The 20,249-nt window shown below is 36.3% G+C and overlaps 1 protein-coding gene across 2 annotated transcripts; it reads left to right on the plus strand.

Moving 5' to 3' along the window:
- The first annotated feature begins 1,387 nt into the window (after positions 1-1,387).
- On the plus strand, positions 1,388-19,842 carry LOC125825300 (uncharacterized). 2 transcript variants are annotated; one of them, XM_049504643.1, is made up of 9 exons: positions 1,388-1,674; positions 1,762-2,097; positions 2,184-2,399; positions 6,434-7,080; positions 8,024-8,120; positions 8,205-8,258; positions 8,349-8,449; positions 10,799-11,007; positions 19,045-19,842. In XM_049504643.1, exons 1-9 carry the CDS (start codon positions 1,459-1,461, stop codon positions 19,674-19,676), a joined length of 2,508 nt encoding a protein of 835 aa, XP_049360600.1. In that variant the 5' UTR covers positions 1,388-1,458; the 3' UTR covers positions 19,677-19,842. The 2 variants fall into 2 exon arrangements, with proteins under 2 accessions (XP_049360600.1, XP_049360599.1); XM_049504642.1 differs by having other exon boundaries at positions 1,389-1,674; positions 19,039-19,842.
- The last annotated feature ends 407 nt before the right edge of the window (positions 19,843-20,249 follow it).

Here is a 20,249-nt window from a genome sequence, read left to right on the forward strand (position 1 = left end):
ATTGAGTTTACTTATGCATTTAAAGTTTTCTATTTACTTGAGTAAATCTTCCGCTAAGTAGCCAGTCAAGCCAAGGGTTCACTTGGGGACCAACAATGGTTCTTGAGTGCCAGCCACATCTAGGGTATAGACTCGGGGTGTGACAATAATTTAGAGTTTTGGTACTTCAACTTTCAGTTTCTATGAGGTTGTTTCCGCATAGTTGTTTTAATGACAAAAGATTGAGTTTATGGGAGTTTGATTATTTATTGTTTTAAATTGTTTTTAGTGTTTTATATAATGAGTTTGCTTCTAAATAATGATTGATGGGTTAGACTGGTTAGTAATTGGTTCTCCCACCGGAGGGTTAGTATGAGTGTCACTCACGATGGTCTGGATAATGGAGGAAGTGATAATGGTGGTAGTGGAGAAAGTTATAGTGGTGGTAGTGGATAAATGAGTGGTGATGGTGGATAAAAAAGTGGTGGTAGTGGAGGATGACGAAGAAGCGGAAGTAGTGGTGATGGAGGAAAAAGTGACGGATGAATAACAAGAGAAGGTGATGGTGACGACGGTGATAGAAACAACAGAAGAGGGAGGGGATGATTTTGGTATGTTGGGGGATATCATTATTGCTGAACTGTTGAGAATTCCAAAAACGAAAAGGAGTTAAAAAAATTTCTGGTATGGAATCATAGTGCATCTAGCATTAGGTAGACCTCATACAATAACTGTCCTAGCTCTACCAGGCGACAAAAAATGGGGATGAGATGGGAAGATAGGTCTTTGTGAAAATAATAAAATTTGAGGATTTAAAAATGTGTTATTAGCACGAATGTTAAAATTGCTGTCTCTATTCAATAATTATAGGGAAAATTATGTAGAATACCAAACATTTAGCATATATTAGGTAATATAGCTATAATTTAAGAAAATTGTAATTCATGACTACAGTTTTCCCAATTCTTGCTATTCGCCTGATTTGTATAAATACAAAATTTGTATAATTTAGTTTCTGATTGTATAAATCAAGAGTTTTTATATGCTTACCATAGCTATTTGTATACGATTTATGAAAAAACCAAAATAAATTATCCTATTTGTATATTGACAAGCGAAATTACAAACAAAGTTATGAAATATTCCTAAATATATAAATATAAAATTTGTATATACTTACCTTATTTGTATATTCACAAGAGACATATACAAACGGGAAGAAATATACAAACCACAACCTCCCTAACAAACAGAAGTATAGCTATGGAGTACAATTATCAAAACTATAGCTATAGAACCTTATTATGTCTATTATATTTGATATTTCTGAAAATTTCTCATAATTAAATCACTTTTTCTTAATTTTGAAAGTGGTTTAAGTTTTTGTGACCTCTATTTTTTTTTTTGGGGCTATTTAGGTTTAGCCCTTTAAAGAGTTCCTAAATTTGGTGTACATTCCATTATCAGTTGCGGTTGAAGATGACAACATCAATTGGGGGAGAGTTGTTGCTGAAGCCACCGAATTATTTGGTTAAAGGAGTGTTACGAACTCCGGTAGGAATTAGTGTGACAGTTAGAAGAAGAAAAGCTTATAATCCCTCTTTCTTTTCAAACTCTACGTTTTTTGATAATCATGTCAACCCCAGGTTGTGTTCCAGTGATGGCATGGGTGAAGTTTATGTTAACCCTCACCAGGTGAGTCTGTAATCCGAGTTGCTCTTTGTTATTGTTGGTGTTAAAGCATATATTGACAATATGTGAATCTTACTTCTTCATTTCCAGGATGTTGATATGATAAATGATGCCTCATCTAATGTCGCATTGTTTGTTCGGATGCTTGGCTTGGACCATGACCCTCTAGATAGAGAACAAGCAGTAATTGCTCTCTGGAAATATTCACTTGGTGGAAAGCAGTGTGTTGATATGATACTGCAGTTTCGAGGTTCTGTTAATCTCACTGTGAACCTTTTAAGGTCTGAGTCTAATGCTGCTTGTGAAGCTGCTGCTGGTCTATTAAGGATGATATCCTCTGTGGATATGTATAGAGACCTTGTGGCAGATAGTGGTGCTATTGAAGAGATAAAAGCCGTCCTCAGACGTTCTTCTCTCTCCTCAGATGTGCAAAATCTACTTCATTTTTTTTTACTCTCCTAATGTCCTTTTGACACAAGGATTGAGCCTAAAGCTTTAGTTCATGTCTGCAGGTGATGGAGCAAGGGTTATGTACATTGTGGAATTTATCTGTGGATGAGAAACTAAGAAACAAAATTGCCAACTCTGATTTCCTGCCTTTACTAATAAAGTTCCTCGAGTACGAAGAAGTGCAAGTGAAGGAGGCAGCTGGAGGGATTCTGGCAAATTTGGCGTTGACTGCTTCTAATCACAATAATATGATTGAAGCAGGTGTCGTTCCAAAACTGGTGAGGCCAGTTGATTCTTGCACTTTTGTTTTTGCGAAGATATATATATTGATCTTGAATATATTTATGAGTGTTCCAGAATTGTGAAAATTTTATATGAAATCAATCAACTATCCCTCAATCCTACACTAGCTGTGAACAGCTATACAAAATTCCTTGAATCCATGCTGCTCTGTTCATGTGTTCCAGTACAAAAACAGAGATAAACAATTTGTTTTTCAATGCAACTTAGCGGGTCTCTATATCTCTATGTCTCATATTTATCTCTATATGGACATTTGCGTCTTCTGTTCTGTTGTGCTCTTAACTAAGTCTACATTTCTTGAAGAGATTTTAAGTCTTCAGAGACAACTTCCTTAAATATAATTTTAGGATTACCTCATCTCATTATACCACCTTCAAGTTACCTTGTCTCCTTCTGTCACCTTCAGACGTCATAGTGACTTATTCTTTCAGTAGAAGTTGACAGCCATTTCAGAAATTTCTGACTAAAATAACGCAGATGAGAGTTCGATAAGGCAAAAGAGGACTCAGTCTACTGGAAGTCTTAAATTGCTACCTTGGAACGTACTGGTCAGATGCATTGCGAATATGGGGGTTCTTTAGGAACCAATTAATTGGGTTTCCTTGCCCAATTCTTGCAGGTTCATGTGGGAACCTTTTTGTGCAAACTATTTTAGAACTTGATTTAGAAAATGTTGGTGGATGATGATAAAGTACTATTCTACGTCTGTGGGTTTCATCAATTATACCTTCAAGTGACTGTGAGTTCTAATGGAAGAACAATATATTGACCCTAAATAGTCCTTCTTAAGACATTGTAAAGGCTGATTCAGTGCTTGCTCAAACAGTGTGGTCAAGCTTGTAAGCTCTTTTTCCTAGTCACGTGTGTGCCAATCCATCCTACATGAGGAAAACCATTGTATGCCTTATATCCCTTTTTATGCCACCCTGTAAAAACTGTCTACCTTAAGGATTGTCTTAAGGAGTGGCAGTCTTGGGACAGTTAGAAATGTTGTCCTACTAAAGTGATAGTTGATATAGTTTTTTTTTCCCCTTCATTTCTTGGAAGCCATGCCCCCAAAAAATGGCCACCTATCACTGTCTCAGGATGTATAGGACATTACGCACATAGCTAGAATGATAGACTTACTGGAGTTGGGCAGTTAGGAAGAAATTTTCTGCTTACATCAATTCAAGTTCTCAAAAAAAACCTTTTTTTTGATGAAGTAATAAATTTTATCAGTGTTGAACAAAACGTGCTAGTATACCAAAAATTACTTAACCTACAAAACGAAATGGTCTTCTATGAACTACACTCAATCTTGAGTCCATTGCGTTTTGCACCCCTAACATATGTCCTCTTTTGTGATTTGCATCCTGTCCTTTTTTTTAATGATTCTCAACCTAATGTCTTTATTTTCTTGCAAAATAATGAAACCAATCTCTTTTTGAATTTTCTACGAGGCAAAACTGGAATACAATTAATAAAAAAAAATAAATGACACAAAATTAATGAAAAAAGGTCAATAGAAAAGGAAGTGAATACAGTCAAGTTCATTTTCCTCTCAGAATAATTGATGTCTCTTGGGGTCGATACACTAGACACTATTATGCTTTTCCACGTGTGAATTTTGGCACATCTCTGCATTAACTGTGGCTCCTGAATATCGGAGGCAGCAATTAGCCAAGAAATTGATGAACCTGCTGGAAGATGTCAGTGATAAGTTGTAAGCTTTTGTACAATGGACTGATAAAAGATAAAGCACCTATACAATGGAATAACTGGTCTTTGCTAAAATCCATTACCGAGAGATTAATGCCTGTGATAATTCCAGTCCTGGAAGCAAAAGCACATTGAGAAAACGACTCATGCTTTAGATTGTATGGAGTTTCCATACATTGTAAAATGTTATTCACAGATTTCATGAATCCTGGTTGCACTTTTTGAATTCATCTTTCCGAATTTATCATTTTTTCATTTCACAGTTCTCTTTTAGGTAGAGCAGACTTCCAGATCATTGCGAAGTTGTATTTAATTTTAACTTGGCATGCGTAGTTTGTTTACACCTTTTCCTCTTATTGGTTTTAATCTAGCTCGTGGTTTGTTTCACTTTCTTTTATTTGGGCTATTTCATCTGCAGTGTCTCATTTAATTTTAATCAATTTGTTTATTGGTTATCGCACTATTCTGTTGTTATCTTTGCTCCCTTTTGGTAGACTTTGCACCGTTTCTTTGTTACTCACTATCTTTTTTTTTCACTGTCTCCTTCTTCACTTGAGTTGAGGGTCTTTCGAAAATAGCCTCTCTATCTCCACAAGGTAGTCGTAAGGTCTGCGTTCATTCTACCCTCTCCAGACTGAGTCTTATGCGATTTCACTGGGTACACTTTTTAGCCTATGTATAACTAATGCTTGCATTACTAATACACTCTATTGTGTATTGACATATGTATTCCTAATATCATGGATTTCTATGCATTATTAATGCAATGAGTTCTAATGCATGCATTAGCACGGTTAAACACACAATTGTCCCACCAAACCTTTTCCACCATATTTGTGGAGGGTATTTTTTTAAACAAATATGTTTTTAAAAAAACTTGTGCAATGTATGTTATTTTTAATACACCACTAAGCACTACGTAAGAAAAATCTTAGCATAACTAATACACTATGTTCTGCATTATTCTTATACACTCTACCAAACGACCCGTAGTGACAAGATACTACTTCTTAACTGAACAAAGTTGACTTCTACACCTTCCAAAACCCCTTTATTTCGTTCTCTCCATACTAACCACATAAGAGCTAGTGGTGGCGCAAGCTTCAACACCCTACTTCTTCTCCTACTACGATATCCCGAATGGGCCATTACCTCTTTCACCTAGCATCACCCAAATATACCAAACCATATTGAAAATTTCCCACCATAGTCTTGATGCTACCATATAATAAATGATGAGATGGTTGACATCTTCACCCAAACCCTTGCACATATAACACCAGCTAACATAAGTAATTTCTTCTTCCACAGAATCCAAATCGACCTATACGAAAAAGTTCAACTCCTCCCTATACAAAAGTTTTCCATAATTGGATTTAACAGAGAAAGCTCCATTATCCTTCTCCCCTCCCTAAATACATAATGTCTATCTTGTGGGTAAATCAATAAAACTTTGGGATTCTGCCACCTTGCAATCCTGAAAATTCCTCCTGAGTTGAATCTCTAATTCGAAAAAACACTTATCCATTATGTAATCTTCGGACTCGTTGGACTTTCATCTCATTCTGACATGAAATTATGTAGATGATTGGAAAACTAATGCTCAAAATGTTGTCCTTGCACCACCTGTCCTCCCAAACTAACCCTCAAAAAAGAGAACCTATCGGGTGACTTTCCCTTCTGCATTCGGCTTGGATGTGTCATGTTGCTTTAACCCCTATTCTGATAGGAACACCCGGATTTTCCATGTAACATTAAGAAAAAGAGATCTAGAATATAATTAGTTGGTTCTTGAACAAGTATATGGAGAGAAAGAACCTATTAAAATAGATACAGAAATGGACTAAAATATAATTTGTTGGTTCTTGAACAATGATAGGTAGGGAAAGAACCTAATAGAACCAAATAGATTCAGAGTAGGATTGGAAAAGAAATGGAGATCATGGTGCATGATTTATATATTAATGCTGCAAATCATGCCAATGATCACACGAGTTGACAATGTAATTAACTAATAAGACATTCATGAAGAAATTGTTATAACAGTTGGTTTAAGCAAGAATGTCTAAAGCTTCACTAGTCTCATCTTCTGCTTATTACTTATAGGTGATTTGATCTGTCAAAACATTGCTAATTTGTTGGATCTCTTGTAAAAACTGCAACGTCCAGAAAGAAAGTTTACTTCTTTTTTCTAATAATAGTCTCTGTCACATTTTGGGCTGGATTTTTTAATCCAGTTTTTGGTGCTTAATGTCTTTGATGCTGCAAGTCTGAAGCTTACTGAATTTCATTGCCTTGGACTATGCAGGCAATATTCTTGAAAAATGAGGTGGAGGGATCTAAGGTCATTAAAAATGAAGCAACAAACGCATTGCTGGAACTTGCGAAAGATGAGTACAGCAAGATTCTTATCATGGAGGAAGGTCTTCTTCTTGTCCCTTTAGTTGGTGCAGCTTCCTACAAGTCCTTCAGACCACCTCTGTATTCATGGCCTTCTTTGCCTGATGGCACCAAAATTGAAAAAAACCCAAAACCTTCAAGATTTGGTGCCTCTGAATTACTTCTTGGATTAAATATTGAGGATAATAATGTAAACATTGAGGAAGGAAAGATGAATGCAATGGTAGGACGCACTCGACAACAATTTCTTGCACGTATTGGGGCAATTGAAACTGAAGAAGAGAACAAATCCAGGGGTGGACTTCCTTCGAATCCAAGGTTTACTCTTTTGCCGTGGATTGATGGTGTGGCTCGGTTGGTATTAATTCTTGGACTTGAAGATGAGTCAGCTATTGCTAGAGCTGCAGATGCCATTGCAGATGCGTCTATTAATGAACATATGCGAGTTTCATTTAAAGAAGCAGGTGCTATAAACCCTCTTGTTCAGCTAATTAGCCATCCTAGTGACACTGTTAAATTATCTGTTCTTCGGGCTATACAGAGGCTGTCTATCAGGTATCAAATTAACTCCTAACATGTTCTCCTCTCCCATGTAGTAATTATGACACATGATTTATCTGGTCAAGTCTTTATGTGATTATGGCTCTGTGGCAAGGTTCATCACTTTATGCAGTGAACTGTGAAGGTTCTCTCCGTTTTGTAATATTGATGTTAAGGCATTATCATCTGATAATTCACTCTAGAAAGGGTGAATTCTTCCTCCATTATGCGCTTACCTTGAAAAAAATACAATTCATGGCTCTGGGGTTGGGCTGAGTTCTTAAAAGAATCTTATTGTAAAGCAACTTGTTCAATCCTTGTGATTCAGTTAGGTCTGCTGTTATTTGACAAAACTTCACATGTAATTCTTGTATTCCCATTTCCATATAGTCATGAGGCATTGGTGACATGTTGCAGCGAAGTGTTCAATCTGTTTGACTCCCTGAAATGTTTCAAAACCTTCTGCTTAATACTTAGCAGAATGCTCTTTTCCTTCTTTGGACTTTACTTTTAAGAGCACCGTGATCCGGTCTATGCATTTTGGAGAGGGCGAAATTCTTCTGCCATTATGTGCAACTTTCTAAGTGAATATGATTCTTGCCGCTTTGATAATAAGCCAAACTCTTAAATAATGTAATTGCTAAATCTAAAGTTAGAAGGATTAAATAAAATTATGATGCTGCTGTCACACCCAGACTTCTACTTACTCCATCAGTTAGAGTACATTTTCAGCTCATCACAACTTTCACACTCTCATTCTTGTAGTTAAATACAATTTTTCCCTGTTGTATGTGATCGCTCACACTATAACTTCAAAGAGTTTGGAACAGAACTCTTTATACACTTCGGTTCCTGTTTTGTACTCTCCTTTGTTTAAAATTAAGTTTAACTGTTCTGTTCAACATGCACTGAACACCTTTGTTCTAATTTATATTGTTTCATATCTTTGTGGATGAAGTGATGACGTATGCCAAAGGTTGGAAGAACAAAATGCTTTGTATTCTTTGGTTGACTTGCTCAGTAACTCAGAGATCTCTAAGAGCTTGACAAGAATGGTACTGCAATTTTTTTCCCCACTAAAATGTTGATCAGTCAGATTCTTGTACCGCAGAGGTAAAATGAAATTATTTCCTATGCAGATATTGGACATTCTTACTCGGATCCTAGATCCTAGCAAAGAAATGAAATCAAAGGTCTGTATCTATCGCTCATTAGTTCTTAGGGGAGCTCAAGCTCTTTCCACAACCTCTCTGAGTGACTCTTTTCATTCTGTTGTTATTCAGTTTTATAATGGACCAGTTAATGGGTCAATAAAGGCAAGGGGTGCAGCAAGAAATGCTGGGTTGACTGGAAATGAAAATGTGAAAGTTGCATCAACTACCAGGTTTCATGTTTTGTTTTTGCATATTTTACCTCCTTCCCTTTGTATCTATGCGTTCCACCACGACCTTGAATTGCTTAGTTCATGAATACCTGTTCCAATGATATCAATTCTGCAGTGCTTTTTGATAAGCCTACAATATTTATTTGAAAGATTTTAGTTCTTAATGATAAGAGCAATCACTTGCTACATTTTTCTATGTGCATTATTAAGATTTCAGGGTTCATGATTAGAATGATGTGTTAAATTTATGCTCTTAGGTCCAAAGACTCATTCCTTCATCATCCTTCTATATTTTTACAAGATATACGGTAAAGGGCATATCTAGGGAAGTTTTGGTTCCTGCTCAATTTATGCTGAAAGTATTCTTCCAATGATCTTGTTGACATGGTAAATGCATATAATATGTATTTTAAGTTCCATAGTGTGAGAAATATTGAAAAAGAATATTATTGAATTGTTGTCGTGTCTACATTATTACTTTGAGACCCAATTTATAGACACTAGAATACAATCCTTTACCAAGTAAGATACTATTTTCTATTCTCATTTCTATTTCTATTCCTATTCCTATTCCTATTCCTATTCTAAATAAGATTGTATAAACTTATTCCTATTCTAATAAGATTGTATAAATTTGTTCCTATTCTAATAGGATAGTATAAACCAATTCATGTTCTAACACTCCCCCTCAAGCTAGTGCATACAATTCATGTACCTAGCTTGTTACAAATGTCATTAATACGAGAACCGATGAGGGACTTGGTGAGATATCTGCAAGTTGATCAGTATACTTCACAAAATTACAGTTAATCTCAATGTGCTCGTCTTCTCATTAAATACTGGATTTGATGCATAATGTCAGTCAATCTCAATATGCTTAATCTTCTCATGAAATACTGAATTTGATGCATAATGCCGATAAAACACAGAGTGATAAAATTACAGTGTTGAACGTCCCAAACCAAACTTGCAAAGACTGTTTACACCATAGAGTGACTTACATAATCGACATACAAGGCTACTAAACCCCCCCCCCCCCAGCAACAAAGTGCTCAAAATCTAGTATAAAGTATATGGATCATGTTGGAATCAATAGATGAGTTGATATTAAACAAAGAAAGTCATCGAAAAATTGGGCGGAACATGCTCATATGTTGGAATATTAGATTTGATGGCTAAAAATGGTCGTACTCTAAGAAATAAAATTATATGGGTAGGGTCGGAATGATGACACGACCCAACTGGAAAATGAGAAATAATATGAGTAGGGTGGGAATGATGGCACGACCCTACTGAAAATGAGAAATTATATGGGTAGGGTTAGAAGGATGGCATAACCCTATGCAAATCAGATTTGAGGAGTCACCGGAAAGACGAATGGAACTACGCAGATCAAATCTGAGGAGTCACCGAAAAGACATGGTGCTATGCAACTCAGATATGAGAAAGTAGTACGGAAAAATCCACGGTACTACGCAAATTAAATATGAAAAGTAGTCCGGAGAGATGCACGGTGTTACGCAAATCAGATATGCAAAAAAAGGTAGTCACCGGAAGGATGGTACGGTGCTACACAAATTAAATATGAAAAAGTAGTCACCGGAAAGATGGCATGGTGCTACACAAATCAGATATGAAAAAGTAGTCACCAGAAAGATAGCACGGTGCTACACAAATACCGACAGATATGGGGTCGACACAAAACAGTCCTAAAAAGTCATCGAAAATTGATGCACGATGACCTATCTAACTGAGTTTTCTTCCCCTGAAGATGAGGTTCATGCATATATCATTGATATCACTTTTGTTAACATAATTATTGGTTAGATGGGTGGCATATATGGGTAATAGCCACCTGCCGGCAACAAAAACTCTTTGATTTTCTACCTAGATCGTAGAGGCTCTGATACCATGTGAGAAATATTGAAAAAAAATATTATTGAATTGTTGTCGTGTCTACATAATTACATTGAGACCCAATTTATAGACACTACAATACAATCCTTCCTTAACCATGTAGGATACAATTTACTATTCCTATTTCTATTTCTATTCTAAATAGGATTGTACATATAATAAACCTATTCCTATTCTAATAGGATTGTATAAACCTATTCATGTTCTAACACATAATAACAACATTTGTTCATTTCCAATTATCCTTGCTTCATAAAAAAGACATTTTTCTTTACATTTTGCAAATGAACAGTTTGGTCAATCTGCAGCAGTTTTGAAATATTTGAAATGCAGGACTGTATTCAGTGCTTCACTAGTTGGTGTTACAGCAGATATAATACAAATCTATTAACTATTTCATGGTTGCAACAAACTCACGTTTCGTTTTTGCAGTTTGGAAACTGTCAATGTGGTGGATCTCTTAGATTCAACTGTTTTATCTCGCCTAGTTGATATCATGAGGACATCGTCTCCAGATTTGCAGAGGAAAGCTGCTTCTATCCTTGAGTTCGCTTCAGTTATTGAGCCATGCATGGAAAAGATCCTGTCCATTGACCTAGAAACTGGTCTAGATGCTGTTCTCCAGCAGAAAACTTTAAATGGTATGAGAGACTACTCGCCCTAATCCTCATCAAGACCAAATCTTTCAGAAAGTGTGCTTATTTCTCATTATTTTTCTGTCAGTATATCAGTTGGTCCCTCTTAAAAGTACGTAGTAGTTTGATGCTGGTTCTGTTCAATATAACATGGTAATCAAGAAGTCTTAGGAACTTTCTGGAGAATACCATCTCAAAGAAGGCAACCATGCTCTTTTGTTAGATTTTAAGTAGCATCAATGTGCGAATTTCAAAAGTAGTGCCTCACTACCAAAGTAGGAGGGTAGGACATTCTTTTCTGGCATTTAGGCCTCAAATTGTGCCCCAACTTACACTTAATAGTTTTTAGAGTTCACCTCAGGCATGTACTAGTTATATTTTTGGATACAGTTGTGATCCACAACATTTTACCTTCCATCTACACCAAATTATTATCATTTCTAAATCAATGAGGTTGTTCTCTCTCTTTCTCTCGGGTCTAGGTACAATTCCAATTTTCATCTTCCAGTTTTTTCACTTGTCCTATTGTCCATTCTTTAATTCCCTGAATATGCTCAACAAACTCACCAATATTACTGAGAGAAATATTGGAAAAGAATATTATGGATTGTGTATCTACATTATTTCACAGCGACCCTATTTATAGACACTGTAATACTTATTTTCCAAGTAGGATACTATTTACTATTCTTATTCCTATTCTAAGTAGGATTATATATACATATTCCTATGCTAACACTCCTCCTCAAGCTGGTGCATACAAGTCATATGTACCTAGCTTGTTACAAATGTAACTAATATGAGGACTGATGAGGAACTTGGTGAGATATCTGCAAGTTGAACATTCGACTTAACAAAATTGAAAATCAATCTCAATGTGCTTAGTCTTCTCATGAAATACTGGATTTGATGCATAATGTCAGTCAATCTCAATGTGCTTGGTCTTCTCGTGAAACACTAGATTCGCTGCATAATGTCGATAGAACACAGAGTGATAAATTCCTGGACTGTCGTGTTGAACTTCTCAAGCCAAGCTTGAGAAGATTGTTTCAGATCATAGAGTGAGTTACACAATCGACATACAAGGCTACCATACTCCCCTTGAACAACAAAACCAGGTGGTTGCTCCATATAAACTTCTTCCTCTTGATCACCTTTTTTTCCCTCCCAAAAGCAAATTTGAAACAGAAAGTGCTCGAAATCTGATATAAAATATATGGATCATCTCAAAATCAAGAGATAAGTAGATCTTAAACAAGAAAGTCACCATAAAACTAGCCGAACATGCTCATGCACCGGATTACTAGATTTGATGGGTGAAAGTGGTCAAAACCTGAGAAATAAAATTATATGGGTAGGATCAGAATGATGACTCGGCCCTAGTGAGAAACAAAATTATATGGGTAGGATCTAAATGATGGCACGACCCAACTAGAAAATAGAATTCATATAGGTAGGGTCGAATTGACGGCATGACCTTATTGAAAAAGAGAAATTATATGGTAAGGTCGGAATAATGGCACGACCCTACACAAATAAGAAAGTAGTCATCAGTGTTCTGAAAGGCGTTTGCCTCGTCACCTTTTACTGGTAAGGCGTGGCAAGTTCAGAAAGGCGACCAAAATGCGAATGGCGAGGCGACAAGGCGTCACCTTTTTTTTTAAAGATCTGATTGAATAATTAAAAGGCAATATTAGGGTTTATTTGGTGTTTTTGTAAACCTAGGAGTTCTTCTATCCATTGCGACTCTCCTCGCACCTTCGCAACCCTCTCTTCTCCAGTTCTCCTCCCTCACTACTTCGCGACTCTCTTCTCCAGTTCTCCTCCCTCACTACTTTGTGACTTTCTTCTTCTTCTCTTCTCCAGTTCCTGTCACTACTGACGACGAGACCTCAGTTGCTCAGCACTCAACAGGTACGATTTTAGATTTTTATTATTTTTCTTCTCTTCTTCTTCTTTTCTTCTTCTTTCATATGCAGAAGAAGAAGTGCAGACTCTGTTTTTTACTCTCTTTTTTTTTTTTTTTTTTTTTTTGGAAGCTACTGATAACTGACTGCATTACTGCAATCTGCCTACATATTTTAAAAAATAAAATTCAATCCTTTCTATATTTTTTTCTGCCCTACTCAATTTAGTTATACACTAATTAATATAATATTTGCTAATATATGTTATTGCTATTGAGATTTTGGATATTTATATATGGAGTTGAATATTTTAAGTTTTTGGTATTAATTGGCGCCTCAATTCAAAAAGGTGAGCGCGGTGAGGCGCACCGTTTTCACCTTTTGTCGCCTTCCAAACCACTACTAGTCACCGAAAAGGACGGTGCTACTCAAATCAGATATCAGAAAATAGTCATCGAAAGGATGGCACAGTGCTACACAAACTAAATATGAGAAAGTAGTCACCGGAAGGATGGCACGATGCTACACAAATTAGATATAAAAAAGTAGTCACCGGGAGGATGGGACGGTGCTACACAAATTAGATATAAGAAAGTAGTCATAGAAAGATGGCACAATGCTACATAAATTGGATAGATATGGGGTTGACACAAAATAGCCCTAGAAAGTCAATGGAAATTGACACACGGTGACCTGTCTGTCTAAGTTTTCTTCCCCTGAATATGGGGTGCATGCATATATTATTGTCCCTACTTTTGTTAACATAATCATTGGCCAGACGGGCGGCATATATAGGTAATAGCCACTGCCGGCGGTGGAAGCTCTTTGATTCTCTACCAAGATCGTAGAGGCTCTGATACCATGTGAGAAATATTGAAAAAAAATATTATTGAATTGTGTATCTACATTATTACACAGAGACCCTATTTTCTTTTATTTTATTTTTGATGACAAGGGAAACCCGCAGTCGCTACCCTTTGGGTGTGCACAAGGTAAAACCCCCGCTCCTATGCAATAGCTCGCAAACCACATAAGAGAGGTAACCCACACTAGGCAAGACCGATGTGACGAGCTCGACCCAGAATGCAAACCCCTTGCTCTTGCTGGCAAAGGGTTTTGAACTTGAGACCTCCAACATGAAAGTCCCAAGCCCAAACCACTGGGCCACCCGAAGGTACATAGACCCTATTTATAGATACTGCAATACAATTATTTCCCAAGTAGGATACTATTCACTATTCCTATTCCTATTCCTATTTCTATTCCTATTCTAAGTAGGATTGTATATACCTATTCCTATTCTAACAATTACTATTCATATTTCTTTTTTGTGAGTGTGAGAGAGGAGAAATTAAGAGGGAAAATTTCTTGAAGTAAGGGAAGACATTCTAATTAACTATATAATTGTGGTGCATGATTCAATCTAATTGATCCTAACAAATATGTACTATCTTTACAAGATTCCAACACTTCCCCTCAAGCCTGTGCATACAAATTGTATGTACCAAGCTTGCTACATATTTCGTTCTGGGGATGATTAGCAACAGTGAATATATTTTGTAGGTGATCATTTGACCTTACGGACTCTGAGTCAATGTCTCGTGAGAATATATTTTCTCCTACGAAATGATAAATTAATTTTCATGTGTTTGATCCTCTCAAGTCTCATGAAAGACATTCAACTTAATAGATCTCGCAAATGTTGTTTCTTTGTGCAGTTGTTTGACCCATATGAGTTCAGACGTAGGTACTGCCATAGCTTAATATTCAACTTTTGCACCCGGTCTTGCAATAGCATTTTGTTTCTTAGTTTACCCCAACTAGAACGTAGTATCCAGATTCTAGGGGTAGATCATTTTTGGAGAGTGACCCTGTCCAATATCTGTATTTCGAGCAATTTGCTCATGCTCTCTATCTTCATGTAATAGTCTTCTCCCTGGAGCAGTTTTTTTATATATTGAAGGATATGAATAATTTCAAGTAAATAAATAAATATTATTGAAGGATATGAATAACTGCATTTTGACTATCACAGGGAGAATCCAAGAAGCGAATAGCAATTATCAGGTGAGTCACAATTGTATAATTCAAATTGCCCACAAACCTCTATATCTTCTAGGATCACTAAGAGGCTCACCTGACCAGGTTAAGCTTACATTCAGGTTTATTGGAGTATTAACAGGCCTACAGTCGATCATTCCTGTCCCCTCAAGAATATCAAGAGCATACTTCCTATGTGAGATGGTAATATGTGATTAGGATAGAGTAACCTCAAAACCTAGGAAGTACCTTAATCAACCAAGGTCCTTGGTTTGAAAGTGTCGGATAGGGTGATGTTTCAATTTAGTGATCCACTCTTTTATGATTAAATAGTCTTAATCATATTGCATTAATTATTTTATCACCTTCCTATTTATTAGTTAACAATTAAATTCTGATCAGTGAGGCGAGTACATGCAATTGTCTTTCATTTAAAAAAGAAACATTAATTTCATGATCATCTTATGACAATCATGCAATTGGCACTGGAACAATATTTAAGACAACAATAACAGTTGCTACTTTCTATGTCAACATTTGGGAACCCCTGGTGACCTCTACCAGTTAATCTGGGCATATACTCAAGTCTCTGTGCGAAAGAAACAAAATTATCTGTTTGAGCAACTGAAGCTACCTGTGAAGATGTCTAGGTACTTGCAAGTACCTGATACAAAAGCAAGTCATTATACTCCCCCTCATATAAGTAGAACATTGGATTGGTTAGGTTACCAGTGGACTCAGTCTGAGCAACATGAGCAGTTTTAGGAGGTTGGTCATGTAAAGAGAAGTACTTCTCACGAATATGACCAATTTTGTGACAAAAGTTACATTTCCGTCTATTTTTTCCAAACGATTCTCATTTTTTATTTCTAGTCTTAGATTCTAGGACAGAAGAGTCTGCTGATATCAGTGTGTTGTGATTGTGTGACTGGGAGGAATGGCAACTGGTGCAGTCGATGGTGCGGCAAGCCTTGGTAACTGACGGAACAAATCAACCACTGTAGGATCAGTAGGACAAACCAAGATTTGGTCATGCATTGAGGATCACATGGAGGCTCAACAGGTGCTAAGAACCCAAAAAGTCTCCGGACATTGCTCCAATTGTTCATTAATACTTGCAGTAGCAGACATCGACTGATTATACTATTCTACAACTGTCTGGTCCTGTCCAAGATAGTTAGACAAATATATATCCTACTTTTAAAGTATGTCAATCAGAAAATCACATTATATAAGCAAGAAATGTCGTTTATGTGTAAAGCACTAGCCTTCTCCCAAATTAAAAGACAAGTTTAGAATGGTCGAACAAAGAGATACCTTGAGTTAATAGACTTTCATAAAAGACTACACTATTGAGCATCGATCTTTTCAATTCTCCCTAAACTTTCTCATCGATATCCTTAGCTTGTTAACCAAGTAAATCCTAAACTCACTTACCTTTGCACCATAATCTAATAGAAGACCAAGATAAAGTAGTTTGCGCTACCTGCCAAAGGTTCTGTGGTTATCACTTGTTCGAATTGCAATCAATGGTTTTTGAGCCAAAAGCATCCACTCCAAGTGAATTTTTTAAAATGAAAGTCAAGTAAATGGAGAAATATACTATAGAAAGGGATAAATATGAAGATATGATGCTGGAAATGCTGAAGTAGCTAGCTCGCCCGAAAAAGTCACCGGAAAAGTTGTTTGAATAAACTTCTCAAATCACTTGAGGGTCTGAAATGGTAGGTTGATTCACAAGATTTCAAGAATTTAGTCAAAGCTTCTTGGATCTTTGTTGGAGAGCTGTTGCTATGCAAGAAATAGTGGGACCTTGATGGGTGAGGTCGAATCAATAAGTGACCCAGGTAGTGGTGGGCATAAAACTGAAAAAATAAATAAGTGGGCCAAACCAAACCGAATTGATTTGGTTCTTAGGTCAGTTTTCGGTTTTGATTTTATTAAGTTTGGTTTTCAGTCTTAAGCTATCGGTATTTCGGTTAACTGGAAAACCAAGCTTTTCTAAGTATATATGTTAAGTTAGCCCAATTTAATTAGATAAATACTTGGGCATTGTAGCACAAAGTAGTGTGATGGTTGCGACTTAAATCGACCTGAACAAACTATGGTTCAGTATTTGGTAATACAATCCGAAAATTGAAAAGCAAAGAACCAAACTAAAGTTCTAAAAATTTGAACTGAAGAACTGAATGTCCACCCTTGGACTCAGGTGGGTTAAGAAGGTGACTAGACAACACTGAATGCGCCAGCGCAGAATGCAGAGGTAGGTACAACTGGTGGCGCGTCAAGGCTCGTGGACGACCCTACGAAAACAAAATTTCTGGGTAGGGTCACAGGAATTCAATGCTACTTGTGGCACTGGTATATGCACCGTGCTCCTAGTTAGTGACAAACCTCAAAATAGTGTACATAGTGGCCACGGAAGTCCCCGACAATGAGTTTCTCATGATAAGTGTATATAGTGGCCACGTAAGTCTCCGATGTGAGTATTTTCTCACGATATGCTCTGATACACGTGAGAAGAAATTGAGAGGGAACACTGCTTGATTATTCCGTCAAGCTAGGGGGTTAGATAGTAGAATCTACATGCTCTAAAGAAGGTAAGACAATCAATCTAATTACATAATTACAAGGAACGAGTCAATCTAATTGATCTTTACTGATATATAACAAATTTATGTGGCATACTTTGCTTTTTAGTTAGTCCAAAATAGAACGTCACCTTTCGTTAATTAGAAACAATCTGACTTTAAAATTTCCCTTTTTCCACTAATGAAATAATTTGTTGCCACACAAATGCATAAGGTTTGTTTTAGACTACAGATTTTAAAATCTTCCTTTTTTCTTAAACTTTCTAGGACAACTTTCTATCAAGTCAAACGGTGTCATACAAATTAGGATGGAGAGAGTACTATATTTGCAAGATTCTAACAGTGAGAAAATGTCCAACCACCCAGATCTTTTTTTTTTTGAAACTGGTAATGTTGTATTCCTCAGCATTAAGGTATGCTGGAGACCTCCAAAAAGGTAGTAACAAGCTAGAACAAGAGACTAATTACAGTAATCCTAAAAGATCTACTAATTGTTCAGCATTTTCTATACAATGTTCTTTACACCAAAAGTAGAAAGTTGCTATCCAACCATCCAGAATTGCTTAACATGTACCGAGTTTTTGATAATAATGGTGCACCTTTTGTATTCATTGCTTTAGTGTTCTATAGAATATTTCTCTTCAGTTCAGTGGAAAAGTTAAATCTTAACCACCACAAGTTAATTTTTGTAATTGAGTAGATCTGTTGACTTACAGATGATTTGAAAATTCTTACGTATGTTACAAGCTCATTCTTTTGCTCAGGTCGTTAAAATCGTTCAAGCTGAACTAGAAGATAAATTCACTAGCCAGTGATCTGCATTAATCTGTTTGTCTGAGACATGGCATTTGTGGGCCAGGGTGTTCCATTAAGGGGCTGCAGAAACTTACACGTGTCTTTACTTTTGTCTTTAGGTTTATACAAGCATATACGGTCAGATCCACAATAGGATATATAGGTTTATGGGACCCAATAGCTTATGTCTAGACCCTATATATGTATCATGTAGGTTTATGGCACCCAGTAGCTTTTGTCTAGACCCTATATATATGTATTATGAAATTTACTAAATATCTATAAATATTTGATTGTGAACCCACCTATTATTATATATTAACTTAAGGTTGTTGTAGGAACCCATAAATTTCAAAACCTGGATCCGTCTTTGATAGCATAGCCATCATTATGGAGTTTAGTTAAGGTAGTTATAATTATGCAAATTTTGACACGTGTAAAATTAATAGCATTTTGTTGGGTGGGTGGTGTGTGTTGGGGGGGGGGGGGGATTCCATCTTTTGTTCTTTTGTCAAAGGAAGAAAACTTGAAGCATGGTGGATGACATGATGAAATTTTGTCATTTGTTCTTATTTACATTTGTGGTATGAAGATCTTATGCTAAAATAATAGTCTCTATCATGACCAGAGAATATTTACATTAAATTCTGTTGCTTCCTCCTGTTGTTGGACATAACTAACTGGATTCAACAATTATATTGTAGATACAGAATCTGAAATAGATATGCAGAAACCGGAACTATATGCCCTTGAGGTAGAAGAGGCAGGTCATGCGATATCTGCAGCATCTCGATTACTTACAAGACTGCTGGACTTTGAGCAATTCTGTCATAAAGTAAATGCATCTCATTTCACAAAATTACTGCGGAAGGTTCTGAAATCTGACATCCCTCTATACCACAAAGACTGGGTTGCTGCCTGTCTTGTGAAGCTCAGCTATCTCTCTGGTCCAAATTTTGACAATGATAATCCGATCAACTTAGAAGTAACTCTTTATGAGACGATCCCAAGGCTGATAGAACAGATGAAGACCTCATATTCACGGGAAGTAGAAGAGGCTTCTGTTGTAGAACTGAACAGAATAATCTCTGAAGAGGTGGTGAATTCCACCAGAGCCGTGGCTGCAGAAGGAGGGATATTTCCGTTAGTGAAGGTGCTTGAAAATGGGAGCGAGCGAGCTGTTGAAGCAGCTCTAGCAATACTATATAATTTGAGTATGGAGAGTGAGAATCATGCTGCAATTATAGCTGCAGGAAGTGTGCCAATTTTGAGAAGACTTGTATTAGCTCAAGGGTCACATTGGATGCGAGCTCTGAGACTGCTTAGGACATTACCTACATAACCAACTCAGCTATATGCTTTTTACCAGTTGTAAAATAAACGATATATGAAATCCTGTATTATTAGTCTTCAACCTATTTTTTTTCTAGCCAAAAACGAGTAATTAATATACAGAGATAAATGTACTTTGGTCCTGTGGACATTATAATTTCTTTCCAACTGCACAACTAGTTTTGACATTGTAAGAATTGCTGTTAGTTGTTGATTATGTTTTATAAAAGAAGGTAGTAAGAATTAAGTTAATTATATCTCAATTTCATCTTTGACCAAATGAAGAAAAAGAAAAGAGAGATTATTATTCTTTTTAGAGAAAAAAAGACAAATATACCCTTAAACTATCGTAAACGGTACACTTATAATATTGAGACATTAGTGTCTTTACGCATTTCTATCATTTATACTAATGGACATACATGTGTCCTAATCCTGTGCATCTATCCGAAATTCTCAAAGAAAAAAGAAACATTTCTAAAAGAAGCACTTTTGATAGATAAAGAGGTTACATGATTTTTATCACTTTCAAATAAAATTATAAATGAAAAGAGTAAAATAAATTAAATCTTTAGAACTCTAA

This window comes from Solanum verrucosum, unplaced genomic scaffold (assembly GCF_900185275.1).
Source record: "Solanum verrucosum unplaced genomic scaffold, falcon-dt-bn FXZP01000051.1, whole genome shotgun sequence".
In the NCBI taxonomy this organism is placed as follows: domain Eukaryota; kingdom Viridiplantae; phylum Streptophyta; class Magnoliopsida; order Solanales; family Solanaceae; genus Solanum; species Solanum verrucosum.